This window comes from Quercus robur, chromosome 5, assembly GCF_932294415.1.
Source record: "Quercus robur chromosome 5, dhQueRobu3.1, whole genome shotgun sequence".
Classification (NCBI taxonomy): domain Eukaryota; kingdom Viridiplantae; phylum Streptophyta; class Magnoliopsida; order Fagales; family Fagaceae; genus Quercus; species Quercus robur.
The window spans coordinates 8353854-8376777 of record NC_065538.1 but is presented as its reverse complement, the minus strand read 5'-3'; the positions used below and the strand labels follow the sequence as shown (position 1 = coordinate 8376777).

Genomic DNA, 22924 nt, shown 5'->3' with positions numbered 1-22924 from the left:
CACAAAAAATTTACAATATTTTTTGGGTTTTCTTTGAAAGATTGGACTTTGGCTTGGACTGGTGGTGAAGGTGGGGGAGGTGAAGGTGGTTGTGGTGGTGGTTGAGGGGTTTTGTGCTTGTTTTTCTTCTTTTTCTTTGGTGGGGTTTCATGGTTTTGGGTTTGTGGAGATTTGGCATCTTCTGGGTCTGAATTCATCGGTGAAGGAAGAGGAAAAGTTGTTTCTGGGTTTGAGAGTTTTGGGGGTTTAGGGTTTTGGTTCCACGGTGGTGGCTGTCTTCTGCTATGTCTGTGCGCGCAAGTGACTGTGTTTGTTGTGTTTTTTTTTTTTTTTAAAGAAAAATCCCTGGAGACAGGTGGTTTATTTGAATTTTATATTCAAATCTCAAAACTTAAATTTTAAAAATCTATTCTGATTATATTTCTCGTTAAGTAACACAAAACCTTACTTCATCCAATAAAATAATGTCAAATAATTTTTTATTGTGCAATATTATTTTTTAATTATTTAATTTTTTTTAAGCTACAAAAATGATGTGATATCATTTTATTTGACAAATTAAATACAAGTAAATAGATGGAAGGGTTATTGATGTAAATAGAATAAAACTCCAAACTATAAAATTCAAAATTTAAAACTTCATGATATAAAATTCAAATACTTCTAAACTTTATACGTGTAATTTTCACTTTTTTTTTTTTTTTTTTTTGGGTACCACCAACAAATTTATAATTTTTGCCACAGCTCTTTATACGTGGTAGATTGTGATTAGATGTTTGTCATTTTTAGATGGATCTACCATTTTTTGTCCACCAATCACAATCAACGACATGGTGCATTGTGACAAAAATTGTGAATTTTTTGTAGTACTATAATTTTTGCAAACATTTTTTTTATTAGTTGTGGACAAGAAATGCTAGTACACAAAAAATTTACAATATTTTTGACATTAATTAAGTTAGTAAATTTTTCTGATTTTTATCTTAACTTATCTAAGTGTGAAATTTTTTTGTCAATTTTTTTTTTGTGTGTCCTAGGTCCTGAAGTAAAAGAAGGCTCTAAGCATAAGTCAATAAAATCTAAAAAAAATTCCCAATGTTAGTCAATAAAATCTTTTAAAAAAATTTATAAGTATTAATCAATAAAATATTTTTTTAAGTGGTAGAAAAATAATTGGGTCATTAATTATCTTGTGGAAGTATTAAATAAGTTCGAAAGATTAGCAAAATAACCAGTAAGGAAGCCCGTCTAGCTCAGTTGGTAGAGCGCAAGGCTCTTAACCTTGTGGTCGTGGGTTCGAGCCCCACGGTGGGCGTTCTCTATTGATTTAAATTTTTACTTCAGGTCCATAGTTCAGATTTTACCCACAAAAAAAAGAAAAAAAAAAAACACTTACATCCCCTATACTCTATTTTATAAATTTTACTATTATAGGAAATGGATCCTCATAACTTTTTTTTCTTGCTAATTTAATACATAAACTTTAATACTCTTCTTTTTAATTAAAAAACCAACATAATATATTTTTGCACCAAATCATATATAAAAAAGAAAATGAGAGATCTTATTGCAACAACATAAAAGTTTAGGGGGTCTATTCACTAGACACTACAAAAGTTTATATAATAAATTGGCTAAAATAGAAGTACAGGGGTGTAAATGCAACTACCTAAAGTTCATGGGATGCAAATGCATTTTACCATAGATAAAAATATCTATCTTATTAGATTGTGCACACATTTGATTCCCTCTCTCTCTCTCTCTCATAAATGTTTCAAATTCTTCCATAGGTGCATGGGTTTTTATTCTCTATAAATTGGACAATTTCTTCAATTCAAAGTAGGTTTGAACAATTTTGAATATATGAACATATTTTTTATTTTTTATTTAGTTTCAAAAAATTAAAATTACCAGACGATGATAATTTGTAAAAAAAATTGTCTTAGTCTCAAATGTTTTCTTAAGCATAATATTACTATGATACTGATGGTTTAAATTTACTTCAGACTTATAAGTTTTAAAAGAAGTTTTACAAATATATGAAAAATACTCAAATTGATGTATTATGTTATATTAAAAACATGCTAAGTTATTTTCCATATGCATGTATTGCTAACTAAATTTCATTAAAAAGACCTCTAAAAGAAGTTTTTCCATATTAAAATTGATAAAACCTTATCTAAGATCGACTATGTCATAAGAAATATTAAATATATTAGCTATATTATCAATTGAAAAAAAGATGCTACCCGAACTTTGAATACAAACTTTTAATTAGCAATTTTTGCATCTCAAAAAATATGAAAAATATATTTTAAATAATAAAAGTGTAGTTGCACGATTTGCCTGGCCCAAGTTCTATTGATCAGGCCTTGGCCCAAGGCGCAACCCATAATAAATATTTGTAGAGGATGGGTTTAAGAACTTAGCCTCAGTGAGCCTATTCGGTCTGATACATGGACAATATTGTTGCAAAAAAATAAAAACACAAGAATGGATCTCTCACGTATGATTTTATTTCTTCTGTTACGAATACAGTTTTCTCCCCCCCCCCCCTCTTTGAGGGATTCCACTACATTATATAGTTCTCCTCTTCTCATCCCATCCTTACACTTGTTGATCATCTAAGCATCTACTTGAGCACCTGTCCCATCAGACGCCCTTATCACTCCCTTTGTGAGTTGCAGAGGCCAAGGTAGTACTATTCAGGGGTCCTTTCCTCATTAATGCGGCCAAGAGGGTGGTTGGGGCGCAATTAATGTGGTGGTGGCAGCTTTCCATGAGATATTTTGGATTTTATTCATTTTATATGTTGGGAGGATGAACCGAAATGGTTGGGACGAGTTCCCCGTCTGGGCTTCGTAATGTCCGAGGAGGAGTTACTCCTCGGACAGTTTTCCTTGGCGCTATTGGGACTGAGTAAGGCTTTATCTGTGATTTCTCTTTGGACAGGACGCTCCTCGGACGGGCCTGAATTTGGACTAGCCCATTATTTTTTGGGCCGGGCCCCACAATAGCCCCTCAAAACTTCGGTTTTTATCTCCTTCCGAAGAGAAAAGCGGAGTTTTGATGTTAGTGAGAGGATGGAAGTAAGGAGAGCTTGGGGCGCGCATGAGAATAGTTACTTTGGACGCGCTACAATTTACGAGGTGCGGCCATTTACTTCTGGAGGCGTTATGTCCCCCTCATCCAACGGTGTGGCGTGGATCGAACGGCCATCGTTTTTTCTCGTATTTTTAGGCAGGAGTGATCTTTTCTCTCTCCTTCCGGCTATATAAGACGTCAGAGGGGTTCAGTTACTTCTTTTTATCTGCATTTCATAAACCTCACAGGATTCCAGAGAACTCCATCGAACCCCAGAGATATACGAATACCTGCGTCCGTTACGCCACCGTAGCCGTTTTTCGTGAAGCGTTTCCTCCAAGAGAGATTTCCAGGCGTCCCATTGAGCGTTTTGTGAAGGTACCAGTAAATTTCGTTCATCTCGCCGTTTCAATTCTCTCCTCGGACTCTACTTTTCTTCCTGGTCTTTACTTTCATTCCCCCAGTTCAGCTCAGATGGGTAGATTCGAAAAATTAGTGAAAACTCCGACCGCTATGGAGGCCTTTAGGGCAAAATACCATATTCCCCCGGGGGTGGGGCTGCAGTACTGTCCTCTTGAAGGAGTATTAACAGATAGAGGTGAGGGAGAAGTTATTATCCCCATGATTGCTTTCATAGAGGGGGGGATGACACATTCCATGCGTAGGATTACAAGGGAATACCTGTCCAACCATAGGTTGACGTCGTATTAGTGTGCCCCGAATATGTTCAAGATACTAGGCTGTGTAGATGTCTTAGACGAGCGGATGAATCTAGGCCTTACTTGGCACAATGTGGCTTATCTGTACGAGTGTCACCGCCTCGGGGATGAAGGGTATTATCTTAAATCCCGATCCGAGGTCGTTAGGTTGATCTCTTGTCTCCCAATATCCAATAAGACCGTGAAGAATGACTTCCTTATTGCTTCAGGGGAGTGGTTCGACGGTATTCATTGTCCAACTCGGGTAGGAAACCCAGGTGCGGCGTCTTTAGGGCCAGTCCTTTTTGGGAAAGGATTTAGTATTGAGGGGTTATTTTTCTCGCTTTCTTTGTAATTGGAAAATTTCATGAACTAACCCCATTTCTCTTGGTTGTTTGCAGATAAAGTTCACGTCGCTCCTCGGATAAACTTCGTGAACGTGCCAGCGTTGAACTACCTTCTTAGGTCGAAGATTTACGTTACCGAGGACGGACAGTTGCGTGCAGCCCATCTGGTTCTGGGCTATCAACCTCTGAGCAGCTCTTTCTAGGCTATCGGTCACGCCATAAGGGCTGGCAGTCCGAGGCTGGCTAGGATTGATGTGTCCAAGGACGGATTCCTAGCTCAACGTGATCTGCCACCAGTCGTGCTACCCGGCGTTAGAAATCCCTACTTAGCAAAGCAGCAACCTCCGATAAACGAGCCTGGCCTTGCTGTTCCGGTTGAAGAGGAAGCTGAATCATCTCGTCTTTCCCTTGAGGAAGAGATAGACGAGTTTTATTTTGAGGAGGAAGTTCAACAAACCCCCTTGGTGGAGCTTTCTGATCCTGAAGGAGAGTAGGACCAACATTCCGCAGTTGGTGTTCCTTCAATCGTCATTTGCTCGGATGATACTTCGGACGAAGAGATAGAGCCCATGGCAGGAAAGGGAAAAACTCTAAAGGAGCTGATGGCCTTCCGAGGGAAAGGTCAGTCTTCGAAAGATCAGTCATCAAAGGGACCAGCTCCGTCACAGGTAAAAACCCTTCCTCCTGTGGTCCCTCAGGACTTCTCGGACCTTGGCCTTAAGGTTAATCCGGACCTGAAGAAAAAAAGGCCGGTTGACACTCCTGAGGAGGGTGAGGTGGTTGCCCAGCCGGCCAAGCAGCAAAAAACCACTCGGGCGCCAAGGAGCAGAAGGGGTAACTCCTCGGAGAGCCGGGATGAGGAGAATGTTGCTGAAGTGCGCGCTACCCCGCGTGCATGGAACCCCAAGTTGGAGCTGGATGGGGTTGCCATCCCCTACAATGCTTCGGTCCGAGAGTATAACCGAGGCCGGGCAGGGTACGTGGCTGATGCCTTAGAGCAACCCCTACTCCTTTCTCGGGACATGGAGGCCTATAGGTGGTTCTCTCAGCCCGAGATCTTCCTATCCCTCAAAAGGGATCTCGCGATGGTAAGTAAACCTTCTACTGTTTTATTAATTTATTTAACCTTGTTAGGTTCTTAAAACAATCTTGTTTCGTTCGTAGATTACTCAGCAGGTATTTGTGGCTGAGGAATTTTGCCGTGGTAATCGCAGTCGGGCTGAGGTTGAGGCCCAGACTCGGACGGATATGGAGAAAGCCTTGGGGTCCCTCAAGCACGATCACCTTGAACTCTCGGAGAAGTTCAAAGATTCGGAGCAACGACGCAAAAGTGCAGAGTCCGGTTTGAAGAGTGCCGAGACCCAGGCGGAGGACCAGCGCAAAGAGCTGTACTCGACCCAGATCAACCTCGCCACCGAGAAGCAGGCAATGCTGGATCTCAAGACTGCTCTGCAAAAAGTCGAGGACGAGCTGCAGCGGGTCAAAGAGGAGGCCCAGCTGATCCGAGAGGCCACAGAGGCTGAAAAGAATGCTGCTCGCTAGCTCGGGGCCCAAGAAACGGAGGCCAGGTTATCCGAGGAGATTCCCGAGGTATGTAGGGATTACTGCAGCATCTCATGGGCTCATGCCCTTGATGCTGTAGGAGTTCCTGCCGATTCGGTGTTAAGGCTGCCCGAGAACATTTTCTATCCTGCGGAGATTCGAGAGAATCCTGATGACGTCCAAGTGGCTTCAGAGTAGGATCTGGCGGTGCCTGATGCCGTCCTGGTGCCTGATATGGCGAAGGATCCCGCCACGGACTCTGCCATCGAGGTTCCTCCCCCTCAGCCCGAGCAAAAAGAAGATCCCCCTGCTTAGCTTTTTAGGCTTTTAATTTTTGTATTCCCTTCTTTTTTTTTCTTTTTTTTTTTTTCCCTTTTCTTTTTTTGAATGAGAATCGTCCTTTTTTTGCGCTCTTTTGTAAGGACCTCTCTTTGTATTGCCCTCGGAATATTAATATAGAATGTTTGCTTTGCTTTCTGTGGATGCATGCCAGTATCGCTTCTCTTTTTTTTTTTTTTTATGAACATTTACAGCGACATAGATAAATGTAAACGGTCAAGATAAAAAGGGTTGTTGGGCAACGCATTTGAATGAGGGTTGCAACGGTGCCAGACTACGTGCACGCCTTAAAATGATTTCCTTTTAGTAATAATCTCCCAATCTATCATAAGTAATAATTTCCCCTTAGTCTGTGGTCCGAGGAGCCATGCAGGACTTAGGTTCTGTTTAAAACTATGAATGGTTGCCTTAAGTAATAATTTCCCCTAAGTCTGTGGTCCGAGGAGCCATGCAGGACTTAGATTCTGTTTAAAACTATGAATGGTTGCCTCAAGTAATAATTTCCCCTAAGTCTGTGGTCCGAGGAGCCATGTAGGACTTAGGTTCTGTTTAAAACTATGAATGGTTGCCTCAAGTAATAATTTCCCCTAAGTCTGTGGTCCGAGGAGCCATGCAGGACTTAGGTTCTGTTTAAAACTTATAAAAATTGTCATGAGTATTAATTTCCCCTAAGTCTGTGGTCCGAGGAGCCATGCAGGACTTAGGTTCTGTTTAAAACTATGAATGGTTGCCTCAAGTAATAATTTCCCCTAAGTCTGTGGTCCGAGGAGCCATGCAGGACTTAGGTTCTGTTTAAAACTTATAAAAATTGTCATGAGTATTAATTTCCCCTAAGTCTGTGGTCCGAGGAGCCATGCAGGACTTTGGTTCTGTTTAAAACTATGAATGGTTGCCTTAAGTAATAATTTCCCCTAAGTCTGTGTTCCGAGGAGCCATGCAGGACTTAGGTTCTGTTTAAAACTTATAAAAATTGTCATGTAGACCAGCAAGTAGTGGATAGTCATGAAACAAAACGTGGGCTACACCATTTTCATTAATAACAATATCTTCTGAGGTTATTTACATTCCATGGTCGAGGTACAGTTTTTTCATCCAAGTCTTCTAGGTAGTAGGCGCCTATTCCGGCCACGGATGTGACACGGTATGGTCCCTCCCAATTGGGCCCCAACTTGCCCTAGGAGGGGTTTTTTGCGCTGCCGAGAATCTTCCTCATCACGAGATCACCTGGACCTAGGGGCCGCAGTTTAACGTTAGCATCATACCCTTGTCTCAGTTTTTGGTGATAATAGGCCGTATGAATCATTGCTTTCTCTCTTCTTTCCTCGGCTAGGTCAAGACTCCTCCCCAATAACTCGTCGTTATCGTTTGGGGTGAACAATTTAGACCTCAGTGTGGGAAAGTTGTTCTCGATTGGGAGCACGGCCTCAGCCCCATAAGTCATCGAAAAGGGGGTCTCACCGGTTGACCGTCTCGGCGTTGTCCGATAGGTCCATAAGACGTGCGGGAGTTCTTCTACCCATCTCCCTTTCGCTTCATCCAGTCTTTTTTTTTCAGTCCGTTCACTATGACCTTGTTCACGGCTTCGACCTGCCCATTTCCCTGAGGGTAGGCGGGGGTGGAATATCGATTGATGATTCCGAATTCGCGGCAATACTCCCTAAAGTTCTTACTGTCGAACTGAAGCTCATTGTCGGAAATGAGTGTACGCGGAGTTCCGAAGCGGGTGATGATGTTCTTCCAGATGAATTTTTGAGCGTCCACGTCCCTAATGTTGGCCAAGGGTTCAACCTCCACCCATTTAGTGAAGTAATCAGTTCCGACTATTATGTATCGTTTGTTCCCCGCAGCTTTGGGGAAGGGTCCGACGATATCAAGGCCCCATTGTGCGAACGGCCATGGGTTAGAGAGGGGGTTGAGAACCCCTCCGGGTTGGTGGATATTCGGGGCGAATCTTTGGCACTGGTCGCATTTCTTAGCGTATTCTTGGGCCTCTCTTTGCATGTTCGGCCACCAATACCCTTGGGTAAGTGCCCTGTGCGCCAGCGACCTTCCTCCGATATGACTTCCACAAATCCCCTCGTGTAACTCCTCAAGTAGAGATTCGGATTCTTCTGGATGTACGCAGAGTAGGTACGGTCCAGAGTAAGAGCGCCGATATAGTTTGTGGTCCTCTGACAGCCAGAACCGAGGGGCATTCCTTCGTATCTTCTCGGCTTCCAGTTTTTCCCCCGGCAAGATGTCGTTTTGGAGGAAGTTCTTTATGGGTCCATCCAGCTGTGACTTTTTCTGATCTGGTGGACTCTGGCCGGGCTTCTGCTGACGGGACTTGCCTGGGTTAGATCTTCAACCAGGATCGTTCGCGGCAGATTATGCGCCGAGGACGTGGCGAGAGTGGCCAGCGAGTCTGCATGGGTGTTTACACTCCTGGAAACGTGCGTCAGACTGAAGGATTCAAAACTCGTCTGTAGCCGTTTGACTTGTCTCAGATACTCCTGCATCCTAGTATCTCGAGCTTCCAGCTCACCCATCACTTGTCCGACCACCAATCTGGAGTCCGAGAATGCTTCTATTATTTTTCCGCCCAATCTTTGAACCATCGTCATCCCTTGAAGTAAGGCTTCGTATTCGGCTTCGTTGTTCGTAGCCGAGAATCCGAGCCTCAATGATTTTTCAATGGTAGCACCGTCCGGCGATATTAAAACTATCCCAACTCCTGACCCTCTCTGGTTGGCCGTGCCATCCACGTAGACCTTCCAATGCATGATCCCCCCTGCTGAAATTGCACCAACCGATTTTCCATCCATGTCATTCTTCTCGGTTATTGTTTCTATAGAGGGTTCAGCAAACTCCGCTACCAAGTCTGCGAAGACCTGTCCTTTAATGGAGGATCTGGGCATATATTTAATATCGAAGGCCCCCAAAAGCGCACTCCACATGGCGATCCTTCCTGTGTAGTCAGCGCTTCGAAGCACTGCTCGAAGGGGAAGCTGAGTTAGAACGATGACCGTATGCGCCTGAAAGTAATGAGGAAGCTTCCGGGTTGCATGCACTATCGCCAGAATTGCCTTTTCTAAAGGTAGGTATCGCACCTCGGCCTCATGTAATGATTTGCGCACATAGTAAACCGGTCGCTGCACCCCATTATCATCCTGTATCAGTACCAAGCTTACAGCATGGGGAGCTACAGCGACATATGCAAACAGCACCTCATCTGCCTCAAGACTGGACATGATGGGCGATCGGGACAGGTAGTCCTTAAGCTGCTGGAAAGCCTGAACGCAATCCTCCGACCATTTGAACCCTTTCCACTTGTTTATCAGGAGGTAAAAAGGCCGACATCGATCCGCCGATCGCGATATGAACCGGTTTAATGCCGCAATCATGCCAGTGAGCTTCTGCACTTCCTTCGGATTCCGAGGAGCCTGTAGGCTGTTAATGGCTTTGATTTGGTCGGGACTTACTTCTATTCCCCTGTGGGTGACCATGTACCCGAGGAATTTCCCAGACCCGACCCCGAATGAACATTTGGAAGCATTCAGTCGCAACCGGTGCTCCCTTAAGATAGCAAAGATTATTCCGAGGTCTTTCACGTGCTCGGACACCCTTTTACTCTTCACAACCATATCGTCTATATAAACCTCAATGATCTTGCCCAGTTGTGGCTCGAACATCCGAGTCATCATCTTTTGGTAGGTTGAGCCTGCGTTCTTCAGCCCAAACGGCATCACCTTATAATGATAATTTCCGATGGGCGTCATGAAAGCCGTTTTCTCTTGGTCATCTAGCGCAAGGGGTATCTGATGATAGCCCTGGAAGGCGTCCAGGAAGCTCATTCGAGGGTGTCCCACGGTTGCATCCACCAACCGGTCGATTCGGGGTAGGGGGAATGGGTCCTTCGGGCACGCCTTGTTCAGGTCCGTGAAGTCCACGCAGACCCTCCACTTCCCTGTCTTCTTCCTTACCACCACCGTGTTCGCCAACCATTCGGGATAAAAGACCTCTTTGATAGCCCCTGCTCTTTTCAATTTCGCCACTTCGTCTCTTACGGCACTAGCATGTTCCTTTGAAAGGCATCGGGGTGGCTGCTTCTTCGGAGTGGAAGAGGGGTTGACGTTCAGGTGGTGACAAATGAGGCTAGGATCAACTCCCGGGGCGTCGTAGGCGTCCCATGCGAACACGTCGACATTTTTTCTGAGAAATCTGACCAGTTCCTCCTTTTCCTGAGAAGGCAATTCAGAGCCGACCTGAAAGAACTTCTCCGGGTCGTCGTTGACAACAATCTTATCTAAACTTTCACACCTTATCTCCTCGGCCAGCCCATCGCCTTGCCTTGCCAAGGGGGCTGGTTGCTATAAGCTCTCTGGGACCGAGGACTCGACTAGGGGCCGATATAAAATGGCGGCCACCATACACTTCCTGGCCACAGCCTGATCTCCTCGGATTTCTTCTACTTGTCCTCTGGATGGGTATTTCACTTTTTGGTGAAGTGTGGAGGTTACGGCTTCCAGGGCGTGGATCCATGGCCTGGCGACTATTGCGGTGTAGGGTGAGTAAGCGTCGACGACGATAAAATTCACCTCCACCACCTCCGACCCCGTCTGTATGGGTAGTCGGATCTGCCCTTTTGGCGTAACAATTTTTCCTTCGAAGCTGAGAAGGGGGGAATCATAAGCTGCCAAATCTTCCAGCTTCAAGTTCAGCCCCTTGTATAGGTCAGGGTACATTATCTCTACCGCACTCCCCGAATCCACCAACACCCTTTTCACATCGAAGCCCCCAATTCTTAACGTAACCACCAAGGCATCGTCGTGAGGTTGAATAGTTCCCCTCTTATCCTCGTCCGAGAATCCCAGTGTCAAAGAACTTCCCTTTTTAGATCTTTTGGGTTCCCTTCGCCTGTCCTCGGAGGGGAGCTGACCAACAACCAGTACCTTGGGGAGGAGTGGCCCAGTCCGTCTTGGTGCGGCGAGGATGACATGTATTGTCCCGGTGGGGGGTCTTAAGGACACGTCCTTTCGAGGCTCTTGTGTTGCTTGGCCGGGATGGCCGCTCGATGGGTGCAGCAGGTGACGTAACTTTCCTTCTCGGACCAACTGATCCAGGTGATTCCATAGATTCCTGCAGTCCTCAGTAGTATGCCCATGGTCTTGATGATAGTGGCAGTACAAGTTCTGGTTACGTTTGGAAGGGTCTCCAGCCATCTTTCCCGGCCATCTGAAATAGGGCTCATTCCTTACTTTCTCCAGCACCTGTTGTACTGGCTCCCTGAATACGGCATTCACTGTCTGTGGGTTGCTCTGTCCAGCCTGTCGCGAAAAATCTCTCTTCGGCTGGCTAGGGTTATACCGTTCCGACCTAAAATCATTTGCTTTGAGGGGGATGACCTTTTCCTTTCCCCTTCCTTGCAGCTGATCTTCCTCTACCCTTTTATACTTGTCGATTCTATCCATCAACTGATGAACGTCGGCAACTGGTTTACCGGTGAGGGATTTCCTCAGGCCATGCTCAGTGGGGAGACCGCTTTTGAACGTGTTGATAGCGACGTCATCATGGTTGTCATCTAAGTCGTTATACACCTCCCAATATCTATCCGAGTAGGCTTTCAGGGTTTCTCCTTCGTGCATGGATAAGGACAACAGCGAACTGAGGGGTCGAGGAACTCTGGTGTTCGTGATAAAGCGGGAGCAGAAGGCCTGAGTGAGCTGCTTGTAGGAGCCTATGGAATCTGTCTTCAGGCTATTGAACCACCTCATCGCCATTGATCCCAAACTGGATGGGAAGATTTTGCACATTAGGGCTTCACTTTATGAGTAGATCGCCATTTTTTGGTTGAAATGGCTCACATGCTCTACCGGATCTGCTCGGCCGTTATAGATGGCGAACACTGGTTGGTTGAAGCGTCTAGGCAGCTTAGCCCCTTCGATTCTACGCGTGAAGGGTGACCTTGAAACCTGGTCCAGTGCCTTCTTCATAGCATCGTTCCCCGAACTCTTGCTGGATGGGCTCTCGTGCTTCCGTACAAGGCGTGGTTCCCTTTCGTAAGAGAAGGTTTCACTCGGGGGGGGTCCTTGACCTCCGTCGGTAGCTCGCATCCTCCGCATTAGAAGACTCGCCTGAGTCAGAAGATCGTTTTCGCTGCGCACGTCGTAACTTCCTTTTCAGGTCGTCTATCTCTCGCTGCATGGCCTGGTGACTATTTTGCCTCTGGGACACGTGACTACCTATCTGAGTGTGACTCTGGCTCGTCCGGATAGTATGCACACTTCCCTCACGATTCCCCCTCTTTGAGGGATTCCACTACATTATATAGTTCTCCTCTTCTCATCCCATCCTTACACTTGTTGATCATCTAAGCATCTACTTGAGCACCTGTCCCATCAGACGCCCTTATCACTCCCTTTGTGAGTTGCAGAGGCCAAGGTAGTACTGTTCAGGGGTTCTTTCCTCGTTAATGCGGCCAAGAGGGTGGTTGGGGCGCAATTAATGTGGTGGTGGCAGCTTTTCATGAGATATTTTGGATTTTATTCATTTTATATGTTGGGAGGATGAACCGAAATGGTTGGGACGAGTTCCCCGTCTGGGCTTCGTAATGTCCGAGGAGGAGTTACTCCTCGGACAGTTTTCCTTGGCGCTATTGGGACTGAGTAAGGCTTTATCTGTGATTTCTCTTTGGACAGGACGCTCCTCGGACGGGCCTGAATTTGGACTAGCCCATTATTTTTGGACCGGGCCCCACAAAAAGTTATAAATAAGTTAATGATATTTAACAGATATTTAAATAATAAAAAATCTCATTTAAATTTGTCACTTTACGCAGCCTTGTTTTTATGTTAATATTTTGTGCGCCAACAATTTTTTTGTGTAGTCCTCCTCAAGTAATGGATGCAGTACTAGAAGTGATGTTCCCATCAGTTACCTAAACTTGTAATATGATTCTATTATACTCTTCAAGGCATCTGAACAACCCATTAAATTCTAAAAGAATCTATTGAGTTTCTATAGTGAGATTTGTGAGCCAAGTTATTAGGCCAAATAATTTTCTTTTTGGATGAAAAGGTCAAATAATTCATTTATTCACAAGACATATGACAAAATGGAGAAAAGGCATGTGAAAAAGTAGTAGTGACATGCCTACACAGTGGGATTTGATTAAAGTGAAGATTAAAGACCAAAATCTGTGGTTTTCAAGGCAGTTACTAAAAGTGGGTAGTTATTTTGAGAAAGTTACAAGCACTTATCTCGAACAATTACAAAAAGCAGCTAGACATGGAGATATGTGCAAAGCAATCATAAGTAGCACGGTGACATTTGCCTCGAACAATTATAAGAGATTGTCAAGCCTCTTTGGCGATGAGATACTTGGAAAAAAGAATTAAATAGGAAGATTGGCGTAGCCAAGGCCTCAAGTATAAATAGAAATTCATTCTACAAAAAAGAAACCATGCACAATCGAGAATACTCCATAGCACTTGTGAGATAATATGTAATTAAATTCTTAGGAAATCAAAGTAGTTCTTAGGCCTTGTCGAAAACTTTATGCTTGTAAGTTTCTTCATTTATAATTGAGATCTTGTTTGATCAAGTATTAGTTAAGTTTGATGCAATACTTTAGTGTTTGTTCATGTTTGATCTGTCTTTCTGTTTGCTTTGAATCAATTTGATGTTAGAATGACGACTTAGGCTTTAATTTGTTTACCTTGTTGCAATTTAATATACTTTGAGATAATTTCCTTCAATCTGGTTTACTTCAAGATGATGCAGTTCGATCCAGTTTAATTCAATTTGATTTACTTTGAATTAGAGCACTTGGATTTAGTCTGTTTAAATCACTTTGAATCAATTTAATTTAATTCGAATCAATCTCAATAGAGACAACTTAGGCTTAAGCATCCAATTTAGTCATTTAGGAACTTTTGTTATTTTAGGATTTCTCATCTCTAATGTTAATTTGCGTATTTTTCAAAATGTTTTCTTAAAGTGAGACATTTTTTAACCCCCAGTTAAATTTTTCGAGTTAAAACACAAGTTAGATTTTTTGAGTTGGTCCTAGTGCCCTAAGATTCACTTAATGCATCCTGTTAAAAAATGACCAAAGTTAATTAAAATTTACTTTTTACTCAAATACAAAAACCTCTAAAAAAAAAAAAAAAAAAAAAAATCAGAACTATCAGTAAAGTTTTTTCATTATCCAAGTGGATAATTTGAAGTTTATCTGATGTTGGAAAGCAAATCTTTTTTAAGGGTTGTAAAGAAAATTTCCAACAAATTGTTGGTTGAAAAGTTAAGCTGCTTTCCCGAGCAGGTAGGCTACCACTCATCAAATCAATTTTGAGCTTTATCCTTTTATACCTCCATGCTTGCTTCAATGTTTCGAAATCTGTTTGTTCTATATTGCAACATCCAACCTATGTATCTTTGTTATTTCCTTTCCTTCTATTTATCACATGTATCATATAATCAATGCTAGCTAGCTAGGGACAATCATGTTAAAAATTTAACAAATTAAGGGTGAAATTATTTTGATATTAAAAGTTGTGAGACAAAATTGACAAAAGTTGTATTTGAGATAGAATAGACACATTTAATAAATGAGTCATGTGTCCCTTTTGATAATATTCTCGACTTAGCTAAAAGTAGCCTGGATAAGTTTTAGAAGCATTTATTAACACTTGCACCAAAATTAAGAGTTGCAAAGGTCATATGGAAACCACATCCTATAGAAAAGTATTAAATAAATTTTGATGGAGCGGTCTTTGAAAATTCGAATGAAGCTGGAATTGGTGTTGTGGTTCAGAATTCCATAGGGGAGGTCATGACAGCATTATTCGAGAAAATTCCACTACCTCCATCTATAGTGGATTTGGAGATGCTTGTGGCAAGAAGGGTTGCTTAATTCGTCCATGCGATAGATTTACACAATCCATTTTCAAGGGAGATTCGAAGATTGTCATCAATACAATTAAAAATGAAAACAATTCTCTATCTTCCTTCGGTAATCTTTTAAAAGGTTTTAAAGTCTATTATTAGTTCTTTTTAGAACTATTCACACTCTCACGTGTCTTACTAGGACTAGGAGTGCTAGGTTGTCTTTTCTTTTATTTGTTTGGATAAAATTTGTTACTCAAATCGTTCAAACTATTAAATAAAACCATACTGAATTGATTCTTCAAAAAAAAAAAAAAAAAAAAAAATCAAACCTTATCTACTACAATTTTGTAAGCTGTTCATTCTTTTGTTCTATTTATCTATGTGCTCTTAAAATCAAATCCCCCCTAACATACAAACCAACTAGTCAACAACAAACAAAAATATCCAACTGTTTTCATTTATTAAAAAAAGAAATGAAAAACCCAATCTTGTAATTTGCTTTTGATTTCATATTCCGGTGAGAGGAACAAACCACACAAATTTTAGTATTCAATATATTTTCACAATAAATTATATTTGACAGATTATTATTTTCTATTATAAATAAGTAAAAAATTAAATTAAATTGTGAATTCAAATTATAATTAATAATAATTTATCACTTCTAATTTGTTATAAAAATATTTTAAGAGTACCATCAAAGCAAAGTACAAGCCAATCACAGCGTGTTTCTTGAACAGAGAGAGAGAGAGAAGAGCGTACTTTTCTTTCTTTCATAATTTATTCATTCAGTCATTGCTTCTTCGGTTGAAGAATGGTAGAGAAACGATGCGTTACCATGTACAAGAAAAAGCACATTTCTTGAAATTGCTTTTTTTATACACTATCCTGCTGCTGTTGCTGCTGCTACTCTTGCTCTGATCAAAGAAAAGCATTTTTCAATAGAAAAGCTGCTTCTGCTATTTTCCTCTTCTCCTATAGCTTTGAAGGCAAGTTGACTCTCTGTCTATCTGGTAGGTGAGAGAGAGATGGAAAAGTTTGGACTTTTGAATTCATTTCTACCATTGCATGGTTGAATTCTTCTACTTTGTAAATACTGTTGCTGAAATTATATTCTTAAGAGTGATTGTTTTTGTTGATGGGTTTTGATTGAACTGCTGTGCTGAGATATGGGCACTAATTTTTTGACTTCTGGGATTTTGATTAATTTTTTTTGCTTTTGGGGTTTTATTTTCTTTGGTGGGGTTGATGAAATTTCTCAGTATTGATGTGGGTCGGTGAAAATTTATATATATTTTCTTTTTGTAGTTTAATGTTTGTTAGAAATGAAGGGCTTTGTGGGGGTGTTGATGATTAACTCTCTGCAGACCAAATATCTCTTTTTTCTCTTTGGGCTTGTGTTATTGGAATTTTATAAAGGGGAAACAAAATTAAGTGAAAAAATTGCAACTTGTACCTTTCTTTTTTTTACTTCTAACTTCTAAGCATGTGAAATTGGTTTTTATTGGTGTTGGGTTTTACTGAGCGTTTTTTTTTTTCCATATGCTTGGGTTGATTATCAAGTAATGCCTTTATAATGCTTATTTACATATGAGATTTTCCCTTCATCATTTCATTGGTTTTTGCATTAATTCATTTTGAGATTGATTTTCTTGTTTGAGGAGGTTTGGCTACATTATTAGTACCTAAAGGCCTTGGTATTTTATTTAAAATCACAACCAGTGTCGAATTGTGAAATTTTGCCTGAAGTTTTGAGATGGGTTTTCTTGTTTGAGGAGGAATGGCTACATCTAGAGAAGCAATGATCATCGTACAGTAACTCTTATTATCCCTCTCTGTGTGATGCATCCTGCTGCGGTTGAGGAAAATGTAACTTTGTTTCTATTCAATCTCTCTTACTGTTTGGAACCACCAAGTGGCTCTGGAAGACTTGGCTCAAGTTATCAAATTTGCTGGTCAGTAGTGTTAATTAAAGGAATTGGAATTTGGACATGTATTGCTCTTCTTGAGAGTGCTTATGGAGCCATGATAGCTTGATCTTGTGCACTGGATTTTGAATCCACCAATCACATTAGAACTCAAATGAGTATAATTGTTCAGTTCTCTGGTGAAAGTGAAAACCCACTTGGCCACTTAGGATACAGAATGTAGGTTAGACAATTAGTTGTTATGCTATTTTCTGTAATGGAATGGGATTAGGGATCATTGTTGTTGAAAATGGTGTAAATTCTTAAGGAAGTTGGAACACTAAAAATCCCGTTTTCCTTCTTTCAGTGTATGCTTGAGTGCAGTGCATTTACAACAAAGTTCTGGGGTTGAATTGTTGATATCAAAGGTGGGTTTTGCAAAGGAGTGAGATCTTAGAGACAAGTGAGTATAGTGAGAGTTATTTTCCTATATTCCTCTGCAATCATGGAAGATAGCTAGAAGGTTACATGATGTTCATGAGCTTGTTATAAGTGATTACCCAGGATTTTTCGAGCCTGTTTCTTTGTAGTGTCAAGAGGTGATTGTGGTTTATTTATGTATATATTTTGTCTATATGAAGATTGTGCTTGATGTTGATGGTAACACTACCTTAATGGTGAAAACAGTGCTTGATAAATGTATCTGCTCTCTGACATATAAAATTTGTGCCAATTATTAAGTAGATTGGGTTTTCAGTGGGTAGGAAATTTCTTATGTTAAAATGTGAGTACATAGGCAGGATTAATCACCTTTTACCCTTTCTAAAAAGCAATGCACTAAATGATCTTTGATTAATGTGTGTGTGGGGACTTCTTTAACTGTCTAAGATATCCTATTTTCATAATTTTAATAGATGCATACTTCATGTAGCAGGTGCTTTTGAAGGAAGAGAGGGGAGCTGACGTGTGATAGTTTATCTTTGGGACACATGGATCAGAGTACTTAACTTCTCCTGTGTTCTTCTTTTGTTTATATTTTTGCACTTATTATAATTTGGTTTAGAGATGTGAAACTCACCTGTCATATTGACAATTTAAATGTCTTTTAAATCAGTGAGCTTAGAGATTTCTATATAGTGAGACCTCCTAACCAAATTTTCTTGTCAGACCAATGAGAGAAAGAATCTTTGATTGTCTTCCATCCCTGTGAGCCTCTTGCAATGTAACTGGTGGGAACAGCTCTAATTTTCATGGATACTAAAAAAATTCTTAGTTTTTCATTGAGTCATTCGTAGTCAATAAGCTGTCTAACCTGGAGGCTTTTTATATGCATAATGTTAATGGTTTACCAGATTGTTAATTGTGCGACTAGATTATTGACAAGGTTTGTCTCAGTAATGGGAATTATTCATCCTCTGATCTTTCTTGTGCGTTTAACAGAGTCAGAACAATTTCTTTTTCCTTCTTTCACCAAAATTCCTCTGCTTGTGATCTCAGTTAACAAAGCTATCTGGGGTTTTTGTTTTTCTAACACTTAATTCTCTCTTTTCAAGCACCATACCATAGACAACATGGTAGTAGTTATCGTGTAAATTGTGATATTGTTTTTGAGTTTCATCACAATAACAAAAACCCATATATAACCCAGGATTTAGTCTGAAATTAAGCATAAGCAGAGAACCTCTGCACCCCAGTTCTCTTCTGATATGGTTTGGCTAGCCTATTAGTAATTTTGTGTTCAAAGTGAATGGAGAAACAAACATGCTGAGGTTTTTATGAGTTATATTCTACATGATGAATGTGGTCCAATATTATTGTTTTTTCTGAGGTGATGGGGCATTGATAGAATGAGGCTTTCAGGGTTTGATTGATATGCATATTTTCACCTAAAACAATCAGACTTTGTATAGAACACTGCAGAAACTAATAAGAAAAAAGAAGAAAAAAGAAAAGGGTTACTCAAAATTCTGTATATATTCGTTTGATTTCAAATTTACAATTTACTGAAATTAACCGACTATGAAACTTGCTTGTAAAGTAAATATATATTTTTTATTATATATATTGAAAGAAAATCAAACGCAATCATTATTTTTTACCTAATGAACACTTACCTTGGAACCCACGTAAGCACACAATGGACTCCGATACCACTAAGAAATACTAGACCGAACCTAATTCAGTATTCTGTAAAATTACGATTATGCCACTATGCAGAAACAATGATAAAATAAAATAAAAAAATAAAACCCCATAATTTTCTAAACCACCGACTTATATCAAAAACCTATTTAATCATAAAACTGGATTTTTGACAACCCTCAAAGACAATAACAAACCCCAAGTTACTAAAACTGGGAGTCTAATGAAGAGACAGCAATTGAGTCCTCTTTTTCTGCGGCTGTATCACTGGGCATTGTTGTTTTACTAACAACTTAACTGAATCTATGTCTTCATCTGAGCATAAACTGTCTGAAAAAGTTGCTGAAGGTGGTATGTTGGACACAGGGCTTTCAACAGATGTAGTGGACCATAAGAACGGCGCCTATGCTGAGATTAAAGATGTGGAGAATCCTGAATTGGGAATCTTTGATAAGCCCCTTCCGTGCTTCGGCTGTGGAATTGGATGGTTTTCGTGAGTTCTCACAGCTCTTCTCTCTATGTGTGTGTGTGTTTGTTGTGGATGAGTTTTTTTGTGCGCGTGTTTATGTTGATCAATGCACTTGCTTTTGCAGTCTTCTGCTAGGATTGGTGTGCCCATTGTTGTGGTACTATGCGACGTTTCTTTACTTTCGGAAATACTACCAGAGAGATCCAAGGGAGCGAGACGGACTTGCTGCCAATGCAGTAGCTGTAAGTGTCACACTTACTATGTTCTGTTCCATTGATTATTTGTTTCAAGCAATGTGTGACAACCTTGATAATCTCTTATGGATGTTAGTCTCTCTTTTCAGAATATTAAAATAATTTAATGTGATGTCAATGAATGTTAAAATGGGATGCATAGCAAGACTACTAATTTATATCATCAAAAATAATATTGCATTTTATCCTTATGCTTTTCCTCAAACTCCTTTCAATACACACACACAATGTACTTCTATATATTTTTCAATTTGATTCTATATAAAATTGTGAATAACCATGTTGTTACTGGTATCCAAGATCTTGACACAATTGTCATGAATAATGATGAATCATGTGTGCCATTTATCTTTTCCATTAATCCCAGATGTTATGATTGTTGCAGGCTTTGATATGTACAATTGCCGTGATAATTGCCGGAGTTGTTATCCTTATAATCAATCTTGCTACAAATCCGCACTAGTAGTCATCACTTGAGTTCACCTTCCTCAAGGGGAAGCCTGAACTGATGGTTTGTAACTCAAGCGTCCTTTGGGAAATTGATATTGGTGCAAGAAGAGCAAACTGATGTCACTGAAGGTTCAGTCACATGAACACTAAAGTAGTTTTTGGGTTTCTCTTTATTCTTGTGCATAATACAAACCTTGTATATTAAGAGAATGCAACTTCTTAGAGCCTTTAGATCCCACTCAGTGGGAAATGTACCTACCTGGTAGATGAAATTGTAGGAAAGTTATTTGTTTGTAAATGACACTTACGAAAAATCTATATCTGCATCTGTTTGGATGAATTTTTTCCCCGTTTTATTGGTAAGTTACAGATTCATTGAATCTTGAACTCAATTCTTTAGTCCATCTAATTTTGTGAGAAAAAGAAGTGCCATTGGAATTCATTAGAGCTCATTGGTTTTTTATTTGAAAGAAATTTTAGGGAGCTCAAGCTAAAGAGGGTAACCAGAACTTGGCATTTAAGGGTGTGTAGATAATTCACCGATCTGTCAAAACTGACCCAATCTAACTTAATCTGTCATGGGTCGGTTTTTAGGAGTTGGTGGGTTGGGTTGGATTGCCAAATTTTTTCTTTTAAAGTGGGTTGGATATGGTTAAGCAAATTCACAAATTCACCTAATCTAACTTGACCTACTTATATTAAATAAATATTTGAAATATATATTATTGGTTTATTATTTACTCTTTTGGTTCAATGAACTACCAACAAATATATAAAGTTATAAATTTGCTTTTGTGTATTGGTTTGGTGCTATGCTCAGGTTTGATCAGTAAATTTGTTGTTATTTGTGTTGTTAATCTCATATACTATTTATTATTCTAATGCTCATTTTATTTTTTTAAAGTCCAATCCATGGGCCCAACTCGATCTGCATGGGTTGGGTTAGACCCTTGTGATGGGTTAGGTTGGATTGAGTTTTTTTCAACTCGACCATGGTGGAATGAATTAAAAAAAAAAAAAAAACCCTTCAACCTGACATATGCACACCCCTACTTAGTAACAATTTTGAAATTAGAATGAATTTGAGCTAATAAGGCATACATAAGTGTTTTGGCATGAGGCTTTGCTAACTACCTAACCAAAGAATTTGTCAAGTGGATAAACCAACTTGAGTGATACCAATTTTGAAGGAAATCGGTAAATCACCAGGCAAGACCAAGAATTAAAATTAAGATGATAGTAAAATGGTTTAGTCAATTTGTGTTCACCCAAAATTAATGACGTTAAATGTAAAACTCATTATAACATTTTAAAAATGGGGTTAATTTGGGGATTGGGAAAACCATTATATACCTAGAATGCTTCAATGCTTCAACTAGAGTGAAGGAAAGATCTCCCTTATTAAAGTTAAAAAAAAAAAAAAAAAAAAAAAAAAAAACTACGATCGACTAAAATAATTACAACAAATGAGAGGATTGCTATTCAAAAAGTAGGTTTGTTTTTATCATTTTTTTTTAAAATTTTTATGGGAGAGATTGGGCAGTATAATTGAACCCCTCAACTCTTAAATGTGTCTACTTTGTAATGGTTAATTTTTTTTATTTTTTTTTGAGAAATAATTATAACATGCTGCTAACCCTGCAATTCGAATCTTTTCCCCCTAGACCCCCAAGCACTTTGTGCATGAGGAGGTGTCAATTCAGCTACAAGGCCTTTGACTACTTTGTAATGGTTAATGATTATGCCTTACTAAGTGTTAACGTGTATTAGGGTATGTGGGCTTTAGGCCCACCTTATTTACTTATATAGCACACTTACTTGTACTGTATAGTTTGCCTCCTATATAAAGACATTTGTGTATATTCTATTATTTGAGAAATATAATACAATTCATTCAGTATTTCTAACATGGTATCAGAGCCACCTTCCTGTGGCTATGGTTTTCTATCCTTACGGTATATTTAAGAGCAATTTTTGTCTTCCTCGGTGTTTTTTTTTTTTTTTTTTTTTTCGCTGCGTTCATCTTCTTTGGCTTCCTACTGCTGCCGTCAAAACTCTCCGGTATAGTTAAGCCACCATTAGAAATCGCATCAACATTGCAAGACCATTGCCTTCCTCAAACTACCGTCATAGAGCCAAACTTCATTCAAGGGATCTTCTCAACCTTATCAAATCTCAAGATTTCATCAAACTACCATCTTGAGTTTGAGAGGGGGTGTTAGAGATATGTTAGCCCATTAGCATAAGCCCAAGCCTAATTCTATTTTATGTGCAAGTCAAGTCTCCTACTTGTACTAGAAGTCTATTAGTCTAGAGTTTAGTATACTAAATATACACATGTTATGATTCATTGTAATACAGGATTTGTACTACACTCTAATATATTATTGATGTAGCCCTTTAGGGTTTCCTCTGTGGATGTAGACTGTTAAGCTGAACCACGTAACTCCTCATGTGTTACTGTGTTCTATGTTTTATGTTTTTGTTTTCGCATCTATACTAGCATATTCAACATGACGTATCAATGCTAATATTTAACATGGTATCAGAGCCACTGCTCTAATTTTCTTATGTCTTGCAGTCTTGTTTTGTCAGTATTTTCTGCTGCATCAACTTCTGTGGTCAGTAAACCCTTTCAGTGCCCTCTCCTAATTGCTCCGCCGCTGTTAGAGGTCCTTAAGGTTGAATCTTCACCGCCAGAAGCTCCTCCTTTGCCATTAAAACCACTGCCATCATCAAATTTATCACCTTTGACCTCCGATCAGGACATAAGACATATCACCGTGTAGATTTTCACTCGCTCTACACATCGCCGCCAAAAAAC

The 22924-nt window shown here is 40.0% G+C and overlaps 1 protein-coding gene and 1 non-coding gene across 10 annotated transcripts; both read left to right on the top strand.

The window, feature by feature from the left end:
- Positions 1–1242: 1242 nt before the first annotated feature.
- Positions 1243–1315, top strand: TRNAK-CUU (transfer RNA lysine (anticodon CUU)). Its single transcript has one exon. It is a non-coding gene; the product is annotated as a tRNA-Lys (tRNA).
- A 14289-nt stretch (positions 1316–15604) lies between these two features.
- Positions 15605–20440, top strand: LOC126725028 (uncharacterized). 9 transcript variants are annotated; one of them, XM_050429511.1, is made up of 5 exons: positions 15614–15891; positions 17720–17784; positions 19294–19420; positions 19521–19638; positions 20036–20440. In XM_050429511.1, the coding sequence occupies exons 2-5, from the start codon at positions 17775–17777 to the stop codon at positions 20111–20113; spliced, it is 333 nt and encodes a 110-aa protein (XP_050285468.1). In that variant the 5' UTR covers positions 15614–15891; positions 17720–17774; the 3' UTR covers positions 20114–20440. The 9 variants fall into 9 exon arrangements, with proteins under 9 accessions (XP_050285465.1, XP_050285461.1, XP_050285462.1 ...); XM_050429512.1 differs by lacking the exon at positions 15614–15891 and adding an exon at positions 17147–17248; XM_050429508.1 differs by having other exon boundaries at positions 15605–15891; positions 17717–17784; positions 19521–20067.
- Positions 20441–22924: the final 2484 nt, after the last annotated feature.